The 19,262-nt window shown below is 51.4% G+C and overlaps 3 protein-coding genes and 1 pseudogene across 24 annotated transcripts in view; 2 read left to right on the top strand and 2 right to left on the bottom strand.

The window, feature by feature from the left end:
- Positions 1 to 1,005: 1,005 nt before the first annotated feature.
- Positions 1,006 to 6,673, bottom strand: CF3H1orf189 (chromosome F3 C1orf189 homolog). The gene is made up of 4 exons (XM_042976826.1): positions 5,953 to 6,673; positions 5,613 to 5,653; positions 1,809 to 1,938; positions 1,006 to 1,243 (listed from the first exon to the last, which is right to left on the bottom strand). Exons 1-4 carry the CDS (start codon positions 5,983 to 5,985, stop codon positions 1,142 to 1,144), a joined length of 306 nt encoding a protein of 101 aa, XP_042832760.1. The 5' UTR covers positions 5,986 to 6,673; the 3' UTR covers positions 1,006 to 1,141.
- On the top strand, positions 2,642 to 3,262 carry LOC122235993 (annotated as a pseudogene).
- Positions 6,674 to 6,776: 103 nt separating the features above from the next.
- CF3H1orf43 (chromosome F3 C1orf43 homolog) lies at positions 6,777 to 18,174 on the bottom strand. 3 transcript variants are annotated; one of them, XM_042976825.1, is made up of 8 exons: positions 17,968 to 18,174; positions 16,237 to 16,338; positions 12,829 to 12,912; positions 11,963 to 12,080; positions 11,704 to 11,757; positions 10,925 to 11,091; positions 10,779 to 10,837; positions 6,777 to 7,222 (listed from the first exon to the last, which is right to left on the bottom strand). In XM_042976825.1, exons 2-8 carry the CDS (start codon positions 16,297 to 16,299, stop codon positions 7,027 to 7,029), a joined length of 741 nt encoding a protein of 246 aa, XP_042832759.1. In that variant the 5' UTR covers positions 16,300 to 16,338; positions 17,968 to 18,174; the 3' UTR covers positions 6,777 to 7,026. The 3 variants fall into 3 exon arrangements, with proteins under 3 accessions (XP_042832759.1, XP_015395632.2, XP_007088080.3); XM_015540146.2 differs by lacking the exon at positions 17,968 to 18,174 and adding an exon at positions 16,601 to 16,927; XM_007088018.3 differs by lacking the exons at positions 12,829 to 12,912; positions 17,968 to 18,174 and adding an exon at positions 16,601 to 16,917.
- The window catches only part of UBAP2L (ubiquitin associated protein 2 like), a 39,631-nt gene continuing 37,495 nt past the window's right edge, over positions 17,127 to 19,262 (top strand). For 18 of the 20 annotated variants that reach the window (XM_042976819.1, XM_042976818.1, XM_042976817.1 and 15 more), the window contains exon 1: positions 17,193 to 17,267. The gene's annotated coding sequence lies outside the window, so the exon portion shown is untranslated. Of the gene's footprint in view, positions 17,268 to 17,451; positions 17,629 to 19,262 lie in introns of those variants that run through there. The other 2 variants (XM_042976802.1, XM_042976803.1) reach the window with 2 other exon arrangements.

The following is a 19,262-nucleotide window of genomic DNA, read 5'->3' as shown; positions in this document are numbered from 1 at the left end:
TGGGGTGAAGTGGCATCTCGGGTGCATGGGGGTGGCCGGGGCGTGGCGAGGGGCTTGTGAACGGCCAGGGTCACAGTGAAACCTGAGAGAGAAAAGGAAGGACACCGGCTGTGTGCCAAGCACTAGGCTTGCTCGCTATGAAATTTTATTTAATCCTCATAATGATCCTATGAGATGGGCATCACTGTCCCCATTTTCAGAAGAGGAAACTGAGGCTCAGAGAAGTAACTTACACAAGGTGACAACAATTAAGAGGCACCAGACTTAGAACCCACACCTGACTCCAAAGCCCACACCCTTCTCCATACCTGCTGCCTCTCTGTGCCCACCGGTGGGGTGTGCAGGGAGAAAAGGAGGGGGCTCTGGTGTCGGAGGGGAGAAATGCCCACTGAGGGTTGGAGCCAGACGGAGGGAGGGGGTGGCGGCGGGACGGGGAGACCAGAGTTGTGCAGCGCACACAGCCGCACAGGGCAGAGGGCAGGACAAGCTCCATGTGGACAGGACAAGTGGCCAACGAGGATGCTGACAGCCGGTGAGGGGACCGGGAAGTTGTTCTGGCCTGGCGGTGACAATGTGTCCTGGCACCTGTTACCGGCTGCACAACGGGGGGGTCTCTGGCTTGTGATGTCATTTTATGTAAAGCAGATCTTCATAAGTAAGGTTCTCTGTGGCCTACAGATGCATGTGACCAACCAGTACCTTTTAGAATTCTTGAGAATCTGAAGGCCGTGAGATTGTACACGCTCTGAGCAGCTTCACATAAATCGCTGCTCCTTACTTCCTTATAGCTGCCTCACCCCTCATTGCACTGGAGTTTGGAACCCTGTCAATTTGCAGAGGTGGGAATTCGAGTCCAGAGGGAAGAGACCTGTCCCAGGTCTCATCATGGGACCCCAGGCCTCCTGCCAGCCAAGCGCCACGGCACCCATGGGTGAACAGCCACACTCAGAGCTATTTGTCCAGGAAGACGGAAAAGACGAGAGGAAGTGAGATCGGAGAGGCAAGTGAGCAAAACCCAGGAAGCTGTTTTAAGATCACGGGTACAGCTAAACACTTTTGCAACCAATAGGGATTCAGGGCCGTGGAAGGAGCCATATGTCCGCCTTCGAGCCGTTAAGAGCCAGCTTTGTTTTGGGCGCCCTCAGAGTCTCTCCACGTAAAATGCTCTGCCCGTCAGATTCAGTTCCTGCTGGTACTGCCGATGCTCCTGTTCAAGCAGCTGGTGCAGGGCCGCTCGACGGGCCTGGCGGGGGGGGGGGGGGGGGGGGGGGGGGGCAGAACAGAGTGTGACGTTAGGCTGGCCCCTTTCCTCGTTCTCCCGCGATGGCAGTCCAGCGTGCGTCCTCCTGGCTTTGGACTTAGCTGCGCCACAAAGCTAGGCGGTAGCATGGAGGCTGCGCGCTGCAGGGGAAGCCTACGCAAGTCTTTCTCCGTGGATGAAACCCCACGTTCGGCAATTACTTGCCGAGAACACCATGAACCGTGACCTCTGCCAGGCACCGGGACACACAGGTGGCGACCTGCTGGCGACCGGGTTCTCCCGGGAGAGAGGGGCTCTGAGAGGCAGGTGCTGGGCACGGACACGAGGGGAGCGAGGACTAGTCCGCGCCCCGGGACTTGAGGCCGGGTCACCTGCAGCTGGACGCGAAGAGCCACTTGACGAGACCCGGTACTGCTCTAGTGTAATGCTGAAAACCTCAGAGGCAGATACACTGGGCAAGTACCGGCAGCAGTGAAGAGCTTGGGACCCCGGCGGACTCTGCGGGGCAGTGAGGGTGAGGCTTCAGGTCACCCTTGCGAGAACTCACCATCAGCAGCTGCTTGTCGGCCAGTGCCAACTCCTGTCCCCTGGTGTCCTGCATCCTTAGGGCAGCATACAGGTTTCTCCTCTGGCCCAGCGTCGTCTGCCACACACAGTGGGTGTGTGAATTCTGCCACCTGCCCCAGGTACGGAGGAAGGAGCTGACTGGGTCAGTTAGGAGTGGTGACACAAACCCCATCACCGGACCCTCTGTGCGCATGTCAGAACACGGCCAACTCCTTGAAGGGTAACTAACTAAGAACCTAGTCTGCGTTGAATACACAGGCCGCTTGATCATCGTAACCGTGCGTCAGAGATACTAATTTTGCACGGCACGCACGGAAACAAAGTTCAGGTGAGTTGCCTAAGGTCACTTAATGGCAGACCTGGGTATCAAAATCCAGTCTAAAAATGAATACCTTCCGTTACACCATGATTCTCATCCTTAGCTAGACAACATTCTGCAATCATGTAAGGTTTTTTAATTCATGAGAGAAATATGCATTCTCTCCCCCCACCTCTCTCACACGCGTCCTCTGCTCAGATAACCCTTGAGTTTTATTTTTTTTTTTAAGATTTTTAAGTAATCTCTACACACAACATGGGGTCAAACTCACAACCCCAAGATCAAGAGTCACACGCTCCGGGGCGCCTGGGTGGCTCAGTCGGTTAAGCGTCCAACTCTTGGTTTCGGCTCAGGTCACGATCTCACGGTTTGTGGGATTTTCTCTCTCCTTCTCTGTCCTTCCCCGGCTCGTGTGCACGCAGTCTCTCTCAAAATAAATAAATAATAATTAAAAAAAAAAGACTCATATACTAAATGAGAGTTGCAATCACGCTCTAAGTTCCTGTCTCACTGCCCTCACTGCTCCCAGAGCCGTGACCCAGTGGCTGCCAGTGTCACTGCCTCTGGGGGCGACGGGGGGGGGGGGGGTCCTGGGGGCAAGATGCCCCAGCAGGAGTCGATGACCCCCGTGGTGTCTGGCAACAAAGGAACTTCTGCCTTCCCTGAATCAGGCAACCTTTCACACGGGTGGGGCCATCCCTGGAGCGGTGGGCACAGCATGTGAAGACCTGAAGTTATCAGCTCCCCCAGGAGTCCCGCAGTGCTGACAACACACCCGGGGGGAGGGTCCTCATACCCTGCTGCCACCCAGACCTGGACACCCAGGGTGACATCTGCCTGGACATCCTCAAGGACAAGCGGTCTGCCCTGTATGACATCGGCACCATCCCGCTGCCCACCCAGGGCCTGCGAGAACTCAACACCGAGAGTCCTTTGAGCACACGCGCTGCTGAGCCTGGAGAAACCCCCACAGCCTTTAACAAGTATCTGCAAGAAAGCTGCTCAAAGCTGGTCCTTAGCCAAGAACCCGGACTGTGTAGCCTCTCTACGTTATCTTTCTTATTTTTTATGTTTATTTTTGAGAGAGAGAGAGAGAGAGAGAGAGAGAGATAGCACGAGAGGGAGGAAGGGCAGAGAGATGGGGGACAGAGGATCTGAAGCAGGCTCCAGGCTCTGAGCTGTCAGCACAAAGCCCCACGTGGGGCTTGAACTCATGAACTACAAGGTGATGAACTGAGTTGAAGTCGGACACTTAACCGACTGAGCCACCCAGGTGCCCCTAGGATTGTGTGTCTTAAGCTGTGGGGTCACTCTGGTTTAAGTCTCTGGTTGAGCCCTTGTGGTGATGAATATAGTAAACAAATACATTGGGCTTAAAAAAAAAAGGGGGGGGGCACCTGGCTAGCCCGGTGGAGCACGTGACTTGATCTCAGGTTCCTGAGTTCAAACCTTATGCTGGGTGTACAGACTATTTAAAAAGAAAATCCTGGGGGCGCCTGGGTGGCTCAGTTGGTTAAGCGGCCGACTTTGGCTCAGGTCACAATCTCGTGGTCTGTGAGTTCGAGCCCCGCATCGGGCTCTGGGCTGACGGCTCAGAGCCTGGAGCCTGTTTCAGAGTCTGTGTCTCCCTCTCTCTGACCCTCCCCCATTCATGCTCTGTCTCTCTCTGTCTCAAAAATAAATAAACGTTAAAAAAAAAAATTAAAAAAAAAATAAAAAGAAAATCCTGGGGCACCTGGGTAGCTCACTGGGTTAAGAGTCCGACTCTTGATTTCGGCTCAGGTCGCGATCTCACGGTTTGGGGGTTCGACCTCGGTGCGGCTCTGCACTGACAGCGTGGAGCCTGGCCGGGATTCTCTCTCCCTCTCTCTCTGCCCTACTGCATGTGCTCACTCACTCTCGGGATAAACAAAAAAATATATATATATACACCAAATTAAAACTGAGAGCTTTGTTCTTCTGCCCCAGTTCTCAAAGTTACCAGTTTGTGTATTTTTCCAGAAAGTTTTTCTATCATATACTAGGAAGTATATTTTTTTATTACCACGCACTCATACATTTGTTAGAAGTAGTTAACAGTTGGACTTTCCTATCAACACATACACACTTGCTTCATTCTGTGTAAAGGCTGCCTAGTATTTTTATATCATCACTTAACGAGGTAGGCTGTTCCTACTTTTTAAAATTTAAAGTAATCTCTCCACCCAACACGCGGCTGCAACGCAAGACCCCGAGATCAAGAGTCACTTGCCCTTCGACTAAGCGCGCCAGGTGCCCTGGTTTACTTTTGTAAACAATGCTGTCCAGAATGCTGTTTATGTATGTTCTAGAGCTTTTGCAGGCATATATATGCAAGGTCAACTCCCTAGGAGTACAGCTGCCACTTCTAAGGACATGTGAATTTTGAGATCTTAAGTTTTGACAGATTTCATCAAACTTACCTTTGTTTTTGTTTATGTTGTAAAAATATTTTTTTGAAGAACTGATCATGTTTGACGATTTTAATTTTTTAAATGTTTATTTTTGAGACAGGGAAAGAGGGAGACATACAGAGTGTGAGTGGAGGAGAGCCAGAGAAAGAGGGAGACAGAATGTGAAGCGGGCTCCAGGCTCTGAGCTTCTCAGCACAGAGCCCAAGGCAGGGCTCAAACTCACCAACTGTGAGGTCATGACCTGAGCCGAAGTCTGATGCTTGACCGACTGAGCCACCCAGGCATCTCCGAAAATATTTTTAATTTCTATTTATTTTTGAGAGAGAGTTGGGGACAGAGGATCCAAAGTGGGCTCTGGGCTGACAACACAGAGCCCGACGCAGGGCTCAATGTCACAAACCGTTAGATCATGACCCGAGCCAAAATCAGGAATCAGACCCTTAATGGACTGAGCCACCCAGGCACCCCCATCAGACTGTGTTTGTAAAAAGGCTGCATCAATCTGGACTCTCACTAAAATTGTATGCATTTTGCCACCTCACATCTTTGCCAGCTCTGGGCACAACCACCTGTTAAACCTTAAAAACCAGGCTTATCCTCCCCAATCCCAGACCACGCGGTGACGTCTTCTGGGTTGAGGTCCGGACGTGTTTTACAAAGCTCCCCAGGTGAAGACACAGAGCCCAGTCTAGTCATTCGCTCATTCAACAAATACGGCGCACCAATCACGCGATTGATACAACAAATACTTGCATTCTTCTTAAAAAACAACAACAACAACAACAACAACTTGCTCCAATTCTCCCTGGGAGGATGGGAAGAAAGGGACAGTAAAGCCATCTGGGTGGCACGGGGAGCGAGCTCGAGTGAGCACCGGGAGGCCGGTCCATGCTGCGGCCTGCACACCACAGTGTCCTTCCTCGGGAGCCCCGGAGGGCGAAGCAGGTCTCCGAGGTGGCCAGGGGGGTGGGGAGGACACGAGGGTACAGGGGTCAAGCTGAGGGGAAAGGGAAAGGACAGAAGCAGGAATTACCTGTCGACCATCTCCTTAAATCCCAGGACCCTTTGACAACTCTGCAAGAAAAGCGAGTTGCTGATCTGCCTCTGGCTGGCACCCCAACCCCAGCACCCTCCCCTCAGTCCAGCGCCCTGTCCCCAGCACCCTCCCGGAGGGGGCTCATGGGCCTTTCCCGAGAGAGAAGTGAGGGCACTGGGTCCAGAAAGTGCGCAGGGAGCAGCCTGGGAGCAGCCGGTGTGGAACCACCCAGTCTCCTGCTGTTCCCACCCGCTCACCTCAGGGCACCTCAGGAAACCGGAGGGTCACCCATCTGGGAAGTCCGTCCGGCCCCGCCCCACCCCCCAGCTCTGCACACCTCTTCTACTTTCGTGGCCTTTCCCCCAGACATGTCCACACGCTTGCGGGACACCGGCCCAGGACACAAGCAGGCTCTTGTCTCTGTATCATCCAGTCACCCAGGTTTCAGGAGTCGTGGCAACACGTCTGCCTCCAACAATGACCCCGGGTCTGCGACCTGATTGGTCACCTGGCCTGTTGCCCTGGAGACCAGAAGCGAGTCCCAGTTCTCAGGCTATTCTAGGAGCAAAGACCAGAGCCCCCATTTTAGGGTTTTTTCCGCGGGGTCTCAAGGAGCATCCATATGATCCTAGGTCCAAAGAACATATCCTGTGCCTGTTTGGTTAAAAGGCACCTATAAAGGAGTGAGTCACGTGTTTTAATTGTTCATTTTATTAGTTTTAACGTCAGAGCGGGGCATCGGTCTGACCATTGCTTCACTGTCCCATATAGCGTCCCCAATAAATGAGGGGGGGGTGGGATCGTGTCAGGTGCCAACATTCCCTTTCCCATTTATTCAGGACAGCATGTAAAGAAAGCCTGAGGCCGATCCTCGCGTTTCCGGGGACCAGGTCGGGTTAACGTTTCCACACAGCCTGGTTTCCACGGAGCACCAGGCAAGTTGTTCTGCGCACCTCACGGCCTCCCCAGACCTCCCCACCAGCTCACGTCTGCCTTTCCAACCAATCAACTCGAAGATGTCTCAAACACAAACGGTTCCCATCCACCTACGTATGAAGGGGCAGACATAGAATAGACCAGGCCCGGCTCCCCCAACTCTTACAATTTAGGACTATTTATAGTCTGGGGACAGGGGGAAAAAGGCCAATGAACAAACTATAATCAAAACCAAGTGAGGATTTTTAAGGAAGCCATGATGGAAACATTAAGAAAAACATCTGAATTCAACTCCAGAAAAAAGTGCTACCAAGGGAAAATCAAGCCCTAACCAATTCTCTGAAACTGGCCGTAAGAACAGGTTGGAGAACGATCCTCTAGGCGAGCTCTGGACGAAGTGGGACTTCGGCTGACTGGCGCCCACCGGCCAGATGACCTGAGGCCACCAGCAGCAGGAGCAGTGTCCGTCAGCCCGTCACAGAGTACTTTCCAGTGTGTTATAGTTGTCCTTAAAGCTCTTCAGTTCAAGAAAGTGCTTGGCACGTTTACTCTTCTGACTGGAAGGGAGGTAGGTCACCTGGATGGTTGTCGGGGAGACTTCGGGAGACTGGGTTAGGTCTTTGGCGGCTGACTGGTGCTGTCTCTGAGAGCTCCCGCTTCGTGCTTTGACCCTGGAGGATACAGAGAGGGCAGGTCACGGACAGAATGACGACTAACACGGGAAGGCATTTCAAGCAAGACTCAACCACTCCATAAACATGGCGGTAGCCACAAGTGATCCCTTGTCCTTGCCCTATCTTATAAACTAGTGACTAAAAGCCCATCTGATAGAAGTAGCAGAGAAAACAATTTTCCCAGAGTCCTTGCCTCTGGCTCAACATCTTCTTTTTTTAGTGCGTATTTTTGAGAGAGAGAGACAGAATCCGAAGCAGGCTCCAGGCTCTGAGCTGTCAGCACAGAGCCCGACATGTGGCTTGAACTCACAAACTGTGAGATCATGACATGAGCTGAAGTCAGACGCTTCACCGGCTGAGCCACCCAGGCACCCCTGGCTCAACATTTTCATCTCGCTATAAAGAAAACCTTTATTTGTTATCTCTTAAAGTTTATTTTAGAGAGAGAGTATACGTGCATACACGTGGAGAGGGGCAGAGGGAGAGAGAATCCCAAGGAAGCTCCATGCCTAGTGTGGAGCCTGATATGGGGCTCAGTCCCACGACCTTGGGATCATGACCTGAGAAGCCACAAAGAAGAGCTGTACGCTTGATCAACTGAACCACCCACACGCCCCAAAGAAAACTTTTTTAATTCTGCTGATTCACCTCCTGCATCTATGCCACTAATATACTCCCAATCTAAAAAAAGTCCCTTGAAAACTGAACACCAAAAAATAAGAACAGAAATAGCCATCAAGTACTTAGGACATTAAATTGGTCCTTTACCAACATCTAATTTACTGCCATCCCAATATCACTACATGGCAGTAACATCCCCAATTTCCAAGTTAGGAAACTGAGGGCCCTCTTGCCTAAGGTCACAAAGCTAGTAAGTGACAGAGTTGGGACAGGAATCTGTCAGATTTCAGGGCCTCGTCTTCACTAACCTCACTGAAATGCTCTAGAAACCAGAAATCAAGGAGTGAATTTTTATTTACTTTTTTACTGTTACGTCCCTTTCTTTTAAAATTTTTTTAACGTTTTTATTTTCAAAGGAGAGAGACAGAGCATAAGCGGGGAGGAGCAGAGAGAGAGGGAGACACGGAACCCGAAACAGGCTCCAGGCTCTGAGCTGTCAGCACAGAGCCCGATGCAGGGCTTGAACTCAGGAACCGTGAGATCACGACCTGAGCTGAAGTTGGACGCCCAACCGAGCCACCCAGGTACCCCGAATTTTTATTTTTTTTAAAGTTTATCTCCATACCCAATGTTGGGCTTGAACTCATGACCCTGAGATCAAGAGTTGCACGCTCTACCAACTGAGCCAGCCACATGCTGACAAGGACTAAAGTTTTTTGTAATTATTTTTTTAAGAATGTATTTTATTTTAGAAAGAAAGTACATGTGATCAGGGGAGAGGGGCAAAGGGGGAGAGAGAGAGAATCTGAAGCAGGCTCCATGCTCAGCGCAGAGCCCAACGCAGGGCTCGATCCCATGACCTCTGGGATCATGATCTGAGCCAAAATCAAGAATTGGATGCTCAACTGAGCCATCCAGGTGCCCTGATTTTATTAAAGATTTTTTATAAAGCGTATTTGTTTGTTTATTTTGAGAGACAGCGAAAGCAGGGGAGAGGGAGGGAGGGAGGGAGAGGGAGGGAGGGAGAGGGAGGGAGGGGGAGGGGGGGGGAGAGAGAGAGAGAGAGAGAGAGAGAGAGAGAGAGAGAGAGAATCCCAAGCAGGCTCTGAGCTGACTGCACTCAATCCCACGAACCGTGGGATCATGACCTGAGCAGAAATCAAGAGTCGGGACACTTAACCGAGTCATATAGGTGCTCTCAAGGACTGAACTTTTAATAAAACTGTGGTAAAATAGACCGGTTTTAAATGTTTACAGTCCAGTAGTATTAAGTATATTCACACCGCTGTGTTCCCATCTCCACCACCCATCTCCAGAGCTCTTTTCATGCTGCAAAACTGAAGCTCTGTCCCCAGTAAGCAATAACCCCCCACCCCCGGCACTGTCACCTTCCCATCTTTATGAATTTGAGGACTCTAGAGACTTCACCTGAGTTAGAACCAGAAGGTATTTTTGGTTCAAAGAAACCATGCTTTGAACAGGCCTTCTGCCTGACCTCCAGAACAAGCACCCTTCCTCGTCTTCCCCTGCTCTCACTCCTCTTCTGAGCAGTTTTTACCAAACCCTTTGTTTTTGGAACAAGGTAGTTTAGTTTTAAGAACAGAGAAAAGACAGGACAGACATACTCCTTACCTTTTCAGAAAGAGCCTTATTCAACACGGCAGAAAATGGACACGGTTCTTTTCAAGGCTGGTAACTAACTTTTTATTTCTACATGGGCTTTCCCTCTCCACCCTTTGAACATCTGTATGAACAACACCATGAACCCACGCCAGCGCATGTTTTAAACACTGTCAGACAGAAGTCGTGATTCCTATTACACAAAAACTCAACAGCTGATGCTTTAGTGATGCCCTTAGTTTCAAACAAGGTTCCTAAAGCTGTGAGTGGTAATAAAAATGGGGTGGGGGGGGGGCACGTGTGATTGTTATCAGACCAAGACATGAAAGGAAAACACTGGAACCTCAAAGAGGAAGAATCTCTGTATTGAAAAACTTTATTCTGGGACACCTGGGGGGCTGTCAGTGAAGCGTCCGACTTTGGCTCAGGTCATGATCTCACAGTTCTAGAGTTTCAGCCCTGTGTTGGGCTCTGTGCTGACAGCTCAGAGCCTGTTTTGGATTGTGTCTCCCTCTCTCTCTGCCCCCCTCACGCTTGTACTCTCTCTCAAAAAAAATTTTTTTTAAAGCGTCCAGGATCCAGTTACCATTAAAAAAAAATAAAAATAACTTTATTCCCTGGAGGCGCCTGGGTGGCTCAGTCGGTTAAGCGTCCAACTTAGGGCTCAGGTCATAATCTCATGGTTCTTCAGTTTGAATCTCACATCGACTCTGCGCTGATAGCTATGAGCCTGGAGTCTGCCTCATATTCTGTGTCTCCCTCTCTCTGCCCCTTCCCCACTCATGCTTTGTCTCTCTCTCTCTCTCTCTCTCTCAAAATAAACATTAAAAAAAAGAAAAAAGGAACCTTAGCCCCCCCCTTTAAATTTTTATGTTTATTTTTGAGAGAGACAGAGTGTGAGTAGGGGAGGGGCAGAGAGAGAGGGAGACACAAAATTGGAAGCAGGCTCTAGGCTCCAAGCTGTGAGCACAGAGCCCGAACGACCACGAGATTATGACCTGAGCAGAAGTCGGACACTTAACTGAGCCACCCAGGTGCCCCAACTTTATTCCCTTTACTGGTCTACATTTTACACCAATTCTGACATTTTACTGAGCTGAACTGAAAAAAAAAAAAAAAAAGAGGGAGCACAAAAGTAGGAGAAGCTTCTCCTACTGTGTTCTTATAGAGCAGCACACGCTTTCAGAGGCAAGCAAGGCAGAACGAGACAGCTCGTCATTGTGATTTTGTTACTACTGCTCACGAAGGGCATCTTGCTGGGGGTGGGCCAGCACCACTGGTGTCGTCTCCAGTACCCGCCCCCCACACTTACACGGCGGCCAGCTCACTCAGGGCCTCCTGGTAGCGCAGGTACTCACTCTGCCCAAAGACCTGAGGAAAGAGGAAGGAAGAGTGGGGCTCCCTCAGGCTGGGGCATCCCTTTAGTCCCCTGAAGGAAAAAGTGGCCATCCGGCTTACCCCCGTCCCATAGCGGGCTGTCTCATAGCCATCCAGCAGGGTGTCGATGAGGGCCTTGCGCACACCCTTAAAAGGAGTACTAGTGTTCCGGAGATCTAGCAGGTAAGAACGGAAATTCTTGCCCATTAAGGAACGGGGATGCCTGCCTTCAGCATGAAACGGGATCTCTGAGGAGACAATCACACAGCACAGTGATAACCCTTCTCCCGTTTGTTAGTCTTTTTAGTTAACCTTCCAAATTTAGGAATGGGTCGAATGAGTGAACTGGGGGGCAATTCTAATGGAATGAAGACGACCGGAGGCCCAGAGCCGCGTCTGAGCGGTCACGGGGTGCTGGCAACACAACCGTAGGCTCCACTGATGGTACCGACAGTGTCTCCTTTCCATCTCCCCCCCACTCACTCCGGCTCTGAGACGTAAACCACGTTTCAGCAGAAACAAAGCATACTTGACAATGGTCACATGGTAGAAAAAATTCAAGAACCATTTATCTCGGTCTTACTGAAAAAGCGTGGGTGTCACTTGTCTTGTGTAGAAAAACAAGCAAATTACCACCATCCGGTTCACGAAACTAAAGGTCTAAACAATAAAACAAATTCACCCTTTGAAGAAGAAATAACTTGCCGCCATCATTTCCTTAGACAAAATAACCCAGTACTCTCAAAACTCCAGGAAATTCCTCCCAGCGGGGGGCAGAAGCAGCATAAGCTCTAATATACACAGCCCCCCCCCCACCCCTCCCAGGCCAGGCCCTCAGCCTCCCATCAAGTCGCCCCTACCAGAGGCGCGGACGGCGTCCAGGGCTTTCATCCTGTACAGGTAGTTGTAGCAGCCTGTTGAGAAAGAGACTGGTCATAGGCATGACCTCAGATTCCTCAAACTCCAGCAAGCCAATAAACTGCCTCCCCACATCTCACATGTGCCCGGCGACAGAGGAACCACAGGTGCCTGGCAGCTATGCTGACAGCTCAGAGAGCAAAGGAATTCTGAACGCATGGGATTCCTCACTCAAGCGTCCTCCGAGAGCACGCCACATACTCTGATTTCCCTGGGCTTCCAGCTGGAGCAGTCTCGCATCGCCGTCTGCAAGGAGCTGAGGTTCATACTTGATGTCTTGAACCCTGGACAGCCGAATGTCAATCTCCTCTCTCAAGTCCTGTTCACACAGAGAAAAGAGCGTGCGATCACTTATCCTGTACTCTGCTTCCCGTCAGCCTCGAAATGGGGCAGAGCAAGCGAGCAGCTATGACAAAAGCAGCACAAAAAACGCTCATCTGCTGGTAACATTGCCAGGTCAGGCCAAAAAATATAAGGATAGGCTCGGGTTCTCTAAGAACTTCCCCCAACTGCACATCTCTAACCTAGCTCCTTTTAAAAAATTTTTGTAAAGTTTATTTTGAGAAAGAAAGAGACAGCTAGTGTGTGAGCAAGGGAGGGGCGGGTGGACAGAGAATCCCAAGCAGGCTCTGCACTAGCAGCGCAGAACCCCACGCGGGGCTTGAACCCACAAATCGTGAGATTATGACCTGAGCCAAAACAAAGAGTCGGACGCTCAACTGACAGAGCCACGCACGCAACCCTCTAAGCTAGACCTTTGACCTGCCAGAATTTCCTCAAGTTCTATGGCATCAACATGATTTCTGACTCAACTGAATTTAGGATCTTGGTTAGGTGTTCTAACAAACTTCTGGAGGAAGAGAAAAACTGGACAGCAAGTGAAAATCATAATCTAAAAATCTGTGAGGATACCTGTATGTGGTTTCCAACAGTGTGGGGACTACCCTACCTGGTGGATCACAGGACTTCTAAAAGCTTTCTTCTGGAGTACACTTAATTTTTTAAGTAGGTTAATTCACATCCATGATACAAACTTCAAAGAGATACTACAGTCACCCCTCACTCACCCCGAAGCAACCACTGTTAAGTCCACGTCCATCTCTCTCACTTAAAAGGGCTGCCAGAGCCCCAGCAGATTTTTCTTCTTGTAACTTTTAAAAAAAAATTTTTTTTTTAACATTTATTATTTGAGAGACAGCACGTGAGTGGGAGAGAGACGGAGAGAGAGGGAGACACAGAATCCGAAGTCGGCCCCAGGCTCTGAACTGTCAGCACAGAGCCCGATGCGGGGCTCGAACTCATGGACCGTGAAACCATGACTTGAGCCGAAGTCAGACGTTTAACCGACTGAGTCACCCAGGCGCCCCACTTCCTGTAACTTTTTAGCAACTGCCACCGTGGAATAGATCATACGTGAAATACATGCTACGTACGTTTTAAGTAATTATGAAAACTGTGAAGATGAACACCTATGTCTGCTCTCCTGAAGCCATGTGTGCCTAGTTCTGATTAAATGCAACACCCCCAATGTTCATTTGTCAACAATCTTACTTTTCTTCACTGTTTTATCACATATCAACCTGAACAAGCTGTTTACCTTTGCCTGGTTTCAAACTTCACACAAATGAAAAAATACTTTTCGAATTCCTCAGCAACTTGTCTTTTCAAAATTTTAAATACTTTACTAAGTTAGAACTTACATGGAATAAAATGCAACCAATTTGCATGGACTGAGTTTTGACAAATAAATAAACCCACTCAACCACCACTGCAACCAAGACAGAACATTTCCATCACCCCAAAATGTTCTCCATGTCCCTCTGCAGTCAACCTCTTTCCCTGCTCCAGGCAACAATTATGTACTTTTTAACGATACAGTTGTGTGTTCCAGAATTTCATATAAATGGAACGGAACAAAAGATACTCTTTTTTGAATGGCTTGCTGGCTTTTTTTACTCAGCATGTTTTTGAGATTCACTCATGTTTGTCTTTTTCTTTTTTAAAAATGCTTTAGAATTGGGGCACCTGGGTGGCTTAGTCAGTTAAGCGTCCTACTTTGGCTCAGGTCATGATCTCACGATCGTGGGTTTGAGCCCCACGTTGGGTTCTGTGCTGACGGTTCAGAGCCTGGAGCCTGCTTGGGATTCTCCCCTCCCCCCCTGCCCTCCCGCTTGCACACACTCTCTCTCTCTCTCACAAATATAAATGTTAAAACATTTTACAAATAAAAAAATGCTTTAGAAATTCATGTGTGTCCATATGTTCGCGTTGTTGAGCTTACTTTCACTCCTAGTATTCCAAAATACAAATAAATCATAGATATATTCTTGAGTAGACGTTTGGCCTAAGAACTTCTTCTGGAAATATCACAATTGCTGCCATGGATATTCTTAAAAAAATTTTTTTTTAAATGTTTTATTTTTGAGAGAGAGAGAGAGAGAGAGAGAGAGAGAGTGGCGGGGGGGGGGGGGGAAAGAGAATTTTAAGCAGGCTCTGTGCTGACAGCAGAGAGCCTGATGCAGGGCTCGAACTCAGGAACCATGACATCATGACCTGAGCTGAAGTTGGGACACTTATCCAACTGAGCCATCCAGGCAGGCCCTGCCCCACGAATATTCTTCCATGTCCTCTGGTACAACACGAACAAAAATTACTTTCTGTATGGTAAGAGTGGAACTCCTGCACCATGGGATTAGGTACATGTGTAATCTTACTAGATAATACCTGGTTATTGGCCAAAGAAGTTTTACTAATTTACACTTCCACTAGCAACGAATGCAAACTTATTTTTTATTATTTTTATTTTTTGGTGCAAAAAGGTCATTCTATTAAAGCATGGGGACAGGACCCATGGGCAGGAAGAGCTGCTGAATACAAATTTAAATGAGAGAAATTTTTAAAAGGAAAGGAATCTTATGTAGTCCAGGATGCTCCAAAATCATCAAAGTTTTTAAAAAGATTTTTAAAAATACTATTTTTGAAAGAGAGAGACAGACAGACACAGAATCTGAAGCAGGCTCCAGGCTCCAAGCTGCCAGCATAGAGCCCAACGCGGGGCTTGAACTCACAAACTGTCAGATCATGACCTGAGAAGTTGGACGTTTAACCGACTGAGCCACCCAGGCGCCCCAATAATCAAAGTTTTGATTGGATCATGGTGTACTGGTAGCCAACCCTATAACCGTCTTATGGATGGCAGGTGGCATCTGGAGAACTGAGGGAACATAGAAGAAGCACCGTTGAGTTTTTACACCATGACACATTCCTTAAGGCTTTCCGTGAAATACATCAGCCAAGAACGAAAAAAAAGGAAGATTGACAGCACTGGTTGTTGAAAGGACACCCAGCCAGGAGTTGAGCGAACTGTGTACTAGCTCCGGTTCTCCCACTAACCTGTTTATCACTCAGTAACATGTTACTGAGCACCCACTACACACAGGCCCTGGCTTTACTGTGAACAAAACTGGCATGGTGCCTGCATTCCTGAAGCTTATGGTCTCATGGAAGGTAAGCATTAAACAAGCAGACAAACACAAAAGAAAATCTGTGATAAAACTGTATCCAGAAAAACAGGATACTATGAGAAAAAAAAAAAGATCACCTACTTTAAAACAGGTAGTAACTGTTTTAACTCTCTTCTTCAGAGGAAACAACATTTGAGCTAAGATCTAAAGAGCAAACCAGCTAGCCAAGAGAAAACCAAAGACCACTCTATGCCCCAACAACAGCACAGGCAAAGACTGGAAACCTAACATGTGTAGCCGGATCCCGGCTGGATCCTTGGATCAGAGAGAGCCAGAAGCCGAAGACAGAAGCAGGACTGGGGGTGGCGTTTAGACCTCTGATTTCCAGCTTAGGTTTGTGGAAATGCTACAAAGGCGGTACATATAAAAACAGGGAACTCAGGAAAGAGGTCTGGGAGACGGAGAAAATGTCATCAGTAGAGATCTACAAGCCAAGGAAAGGAAGATAGTTACCGGGGAAAGTGTGAAGACTCCTGGACTATTCCCCTTGGGCATGTCCTGGGGTCAGCTGCTTCCTTCTCAGGTTTCAGCTCCTAACACGAAGGACTAGGGGGACTAGGGGATTGACGAGGCCCCCAGGAATGGAAGGTAGTGCGGCGGCAGATCCTTCTCCGGGACCTGGGGCTAACGCGCCGCCCTAAGGCAAACCTTAAAACAGGAAACACTGGGCGGCACGTGGAGCTTGCGAACTCTGTCCACAGAGTTGGCAAACTTTAGTCCCAATCCTTCACTCCGCAGATGCCAAAACTGCTGCTTCTGCGCCAAGTGCACGCTGTGCCGCAGCAGGGGGAGCGGACGCCAGAGCCACGCCGACCGTTCTCTCTCCGGCCGAGCGCGGCGAGAGCGACAAGGGACCTTGGGAACCAAAGCCATCTCGAAGGCGAAGGCCATCTCACTCTAGGCCCTGACGGAGCTGCACAACCAGGCCGACCTCGTGCCTTAAGGACCTACCTTGGGGGCGTTGTGTCCCACGGGGACGTGAGGTCCCCTTCGGGATTTCATTGCAAAGCGCATGATTTGCCTCTTCACAAAAATAAACAGCAGTACGAACACCTGTCCAAGAGATAGGAAAAAAGGACAGTATCTTTAGCAAAAACACAGTAATTTTTAAAAAGGGGGGGGCACGTCTTCCTTTGAGGTCCCCAGCTGCAAGCGCTCAGGGCCGCTTCGGGGCACGCCCGGGAGCCAGGGGGGAGGGGCAGGGCGCTCGGCCCCCCAGGCGCTCCGGGGGCAGGTACGAGTCCCAGCCCAGGGCAGGCGCAGGTGGGTGAGCGAGCGGCTGGGGGCGGAGGGCCGGGACGCGGGGTCTCCTCACCAGGCTCCCGTAGGCCATCACCAGCACGACGTTCACGCCGGACAACCAGTTACTGCCGGACGCCATGGCCTCCCGCCCCGCGCACAACCGCTCCGGGTCAGCCTGGGCTCCGCCGAGGCCCCGGCGCCTGGGCTCCCCGAAACTCCCCGGCCATTTCCTCACGGGGAAACACCGACGCTCAGCCGGCCTGAAAACATGGCGGACAGGGGCCCAGGAAACCAGAACGCCGCCTTCCCGCTGCCCCCCAGCACGTGACCCAGGCCCGCACCGGCGCGCGCCGAGACGCCGGGCGACGCCGGACGACGCCGGGAACAGGAAGCGGATGCCGACGGTGCGTCACGCGGCGGAGGCGGGGCGGACGCGCGGAGGCGGGGCGGACGCGCGGAGCCGCAGCGCCGCGGCTCGTGGCGGGCAGTGCGCGCGCGCTTGCGTGCGCGTCCCTTTTCGCGTCACGTGCCGGGGGACGCAGGCAGGCAAGTGGGAGGGGGAAGGCGCGAGAGCGAGCGCGCGAGGGGAAAGGAGGGAGGGGGTGGGGAGGAGGGAACCTTACATCACGTGACAGGGGCGGCGCGGCCCGGGGTGTCAGTGTGGAGGAGACTGAGGTAAAGTTGGGAGCGCAGCGGCGTTGGCGGCGGCGGCGGCGGCAGCGGCAGCGCGGCGGGGCCGGGTATTGTCCGCGGCCCCTTTAAATCCGCGGTCTCCCTTTCCCCTCCCTCCCTTCTCCCGTACCCCGCCGGGCCCCCCCACCCCCCCAGTCGGCCCCCCGCCCCGTGCGCTCCCCCACTGGACACCCCTCCCGGTCGTGCGAGCCCGGCGCCCTCCCCAGCCCCCTCCCCCCTAGTTGGCCGCCGGAGGTTTTGTTTATGGTTGGATTTGCGGCCTAGTGGGCCGCGCCGGAGCCGGGGCCTCGATTTGGGAGCGTGGCCGGGGCGGGGCTTGGGCGGCCGGAGGGGGGGGCCATGCGGCTAGAGCCCGAGCGGGGAGAGCGAGGAAGAGCGCGAGCGAGCGCGGCCTGGGCCCCGCCTGAGGTAGGGCCCTCTCCGGCCCGGCCGCTGCCGTGAGGACGCCGCGGGGGCCGGCGTCCCTTTGCAGCCCGCTGCGGGCCTTCTCGGATCCGGATCCGGCCTGGTTTGGGGGTGGCGGGGGGGGGGGGGGGAGGGAGGACGGCGGGGTGGAGCTGCCCCGAACTCCCCCCCATGTGGCCCTCAGTTCGGAGTGCGGAGGATTAATTTGTTCCGGGTGGGAGGTGAGGCGGCGATTGGCCCCGGGAGCTCCCGATGTGGCGCTGAGCGGGGCGAGCCTCCCATCCTCCACGCGTGGGCTCGCGGCCCCTGTCCGCTTCCAGCCTCTTTGTCAGCTCCTCTTACCGCCCGTCCTGCTTTCTCAGCGCCCCGGCATGGGGGACGGCTTCCCTGCCGCTGTCGCCAGCGTGCCGTGGCCCACGCTGGAGTTTGGGGGACCCCGGACGATTAGGATGTTGTTGGGGAAGCTGGGCGGGCCGACCCCCACAGGGTGTGTTACGCCCGAGGGACGTCCCTGGGGCCCTGGGGTGCGGGTCCGCTCTTCGCCTAATAGGACAGGAATCCCGAATTTCCTCAGACCCTCCACTTTGTGGACAGTCCCTAAATGGCTTTGCAAACTGATGTCACAAACAGGAGACCGCTCCGCCACCCGTCTCGAAAAGTAGCCACCTCTGGTGTAGGGTGATGGGGAAGGAAAAACACCACAGGAGCAGGCTCTTTTGTTGTTGTTGTTGTTGTTGTTACCGTTTTTTGCCTCTGAGTGCCCCGATTGCTGGATGGAGAAATCCTTTTTTTTGTTCTCTCCCCGTCCACCTTTCACCGCCCTTATCCCGCCGTGGGGATGTGTGGTGTGACTTGCTGGCAGATGATGGGGGTCCGTGACAGCCAGCATCCCCGGAGAACCGGAACGTGTTGGTTACGCGTGGGTTGCTACAGCGGGTTTGAGATGCTACACCATTGTCCTTAAAAGAGCGGACCGTGCCAGTGACCGTTTCCCTTGTGAGCAGCCAGTACTGCTGTCATGTAACTGAGGATGAGAGACCTTAACATGTACTGTTGCCGACTCCTAAAGCCCCTTTTTTGCTAAATGTGCCCTAACTGGCAAGTACGCTTTTTAAAACGAGATTCAAGTTTGTGGACGAGGGGATGCAGGGGTCATTTCCACAAAACATCCAGGGGAATCAGCTGTTCTGTTACAGGTAGCTACCCCAGTCCAGCTTGAGTGTCTGAATTGTTTCTCTACTTAGATTGTAAGCTCCCTGAGGGCAGCAACCAAGTCCTATGGCTTTTGTATTTTCTAAAGTACTGGACACATAGTAGATACTCAATAAATACTTGATTTTTATTTTTTTCTGTAAAATTTCTTTGGCTATTTTTTTTAAGTAGCTGGTTTTCAAAAAATGGTCAAAGGCACTCCTGTGTTGAAACCTGTATTCCTGCACTTTTCCCTGGGTCTCCAACACTTCTCACATGTTGCCCGTAAATATTTTTATTTTCTAAGGAAAAATACTTAACAAGATTCTTCCTCTCCACTGTGATAACTCTAGGTATGTGTCCCTGCTTGCTACGAAAAGGCTACTAATTTCGTGCCCTCCAGTGATCCATCCCAGGTCATTTAATTTTGACCTGCTGCTCAGTGT

Source organism: Panthera tigris, chromosome F3 (assembly GCF_018350195.1).
Source record: "Panthera tigris isolate Pti1 chromosome F3, P.tigris_Pti1_mat1.1, whole genome shotgun sequence".
NCBI lineage: Eukaryota > Metazoa > Chordata > Mammalia > Carnivora > Felidae > Panthera > Panthera tigris.
Note: the sequence above shows the minus strand (reverse complement) of the source record. Positions and strands in the feature narration are given on the sequence as shown.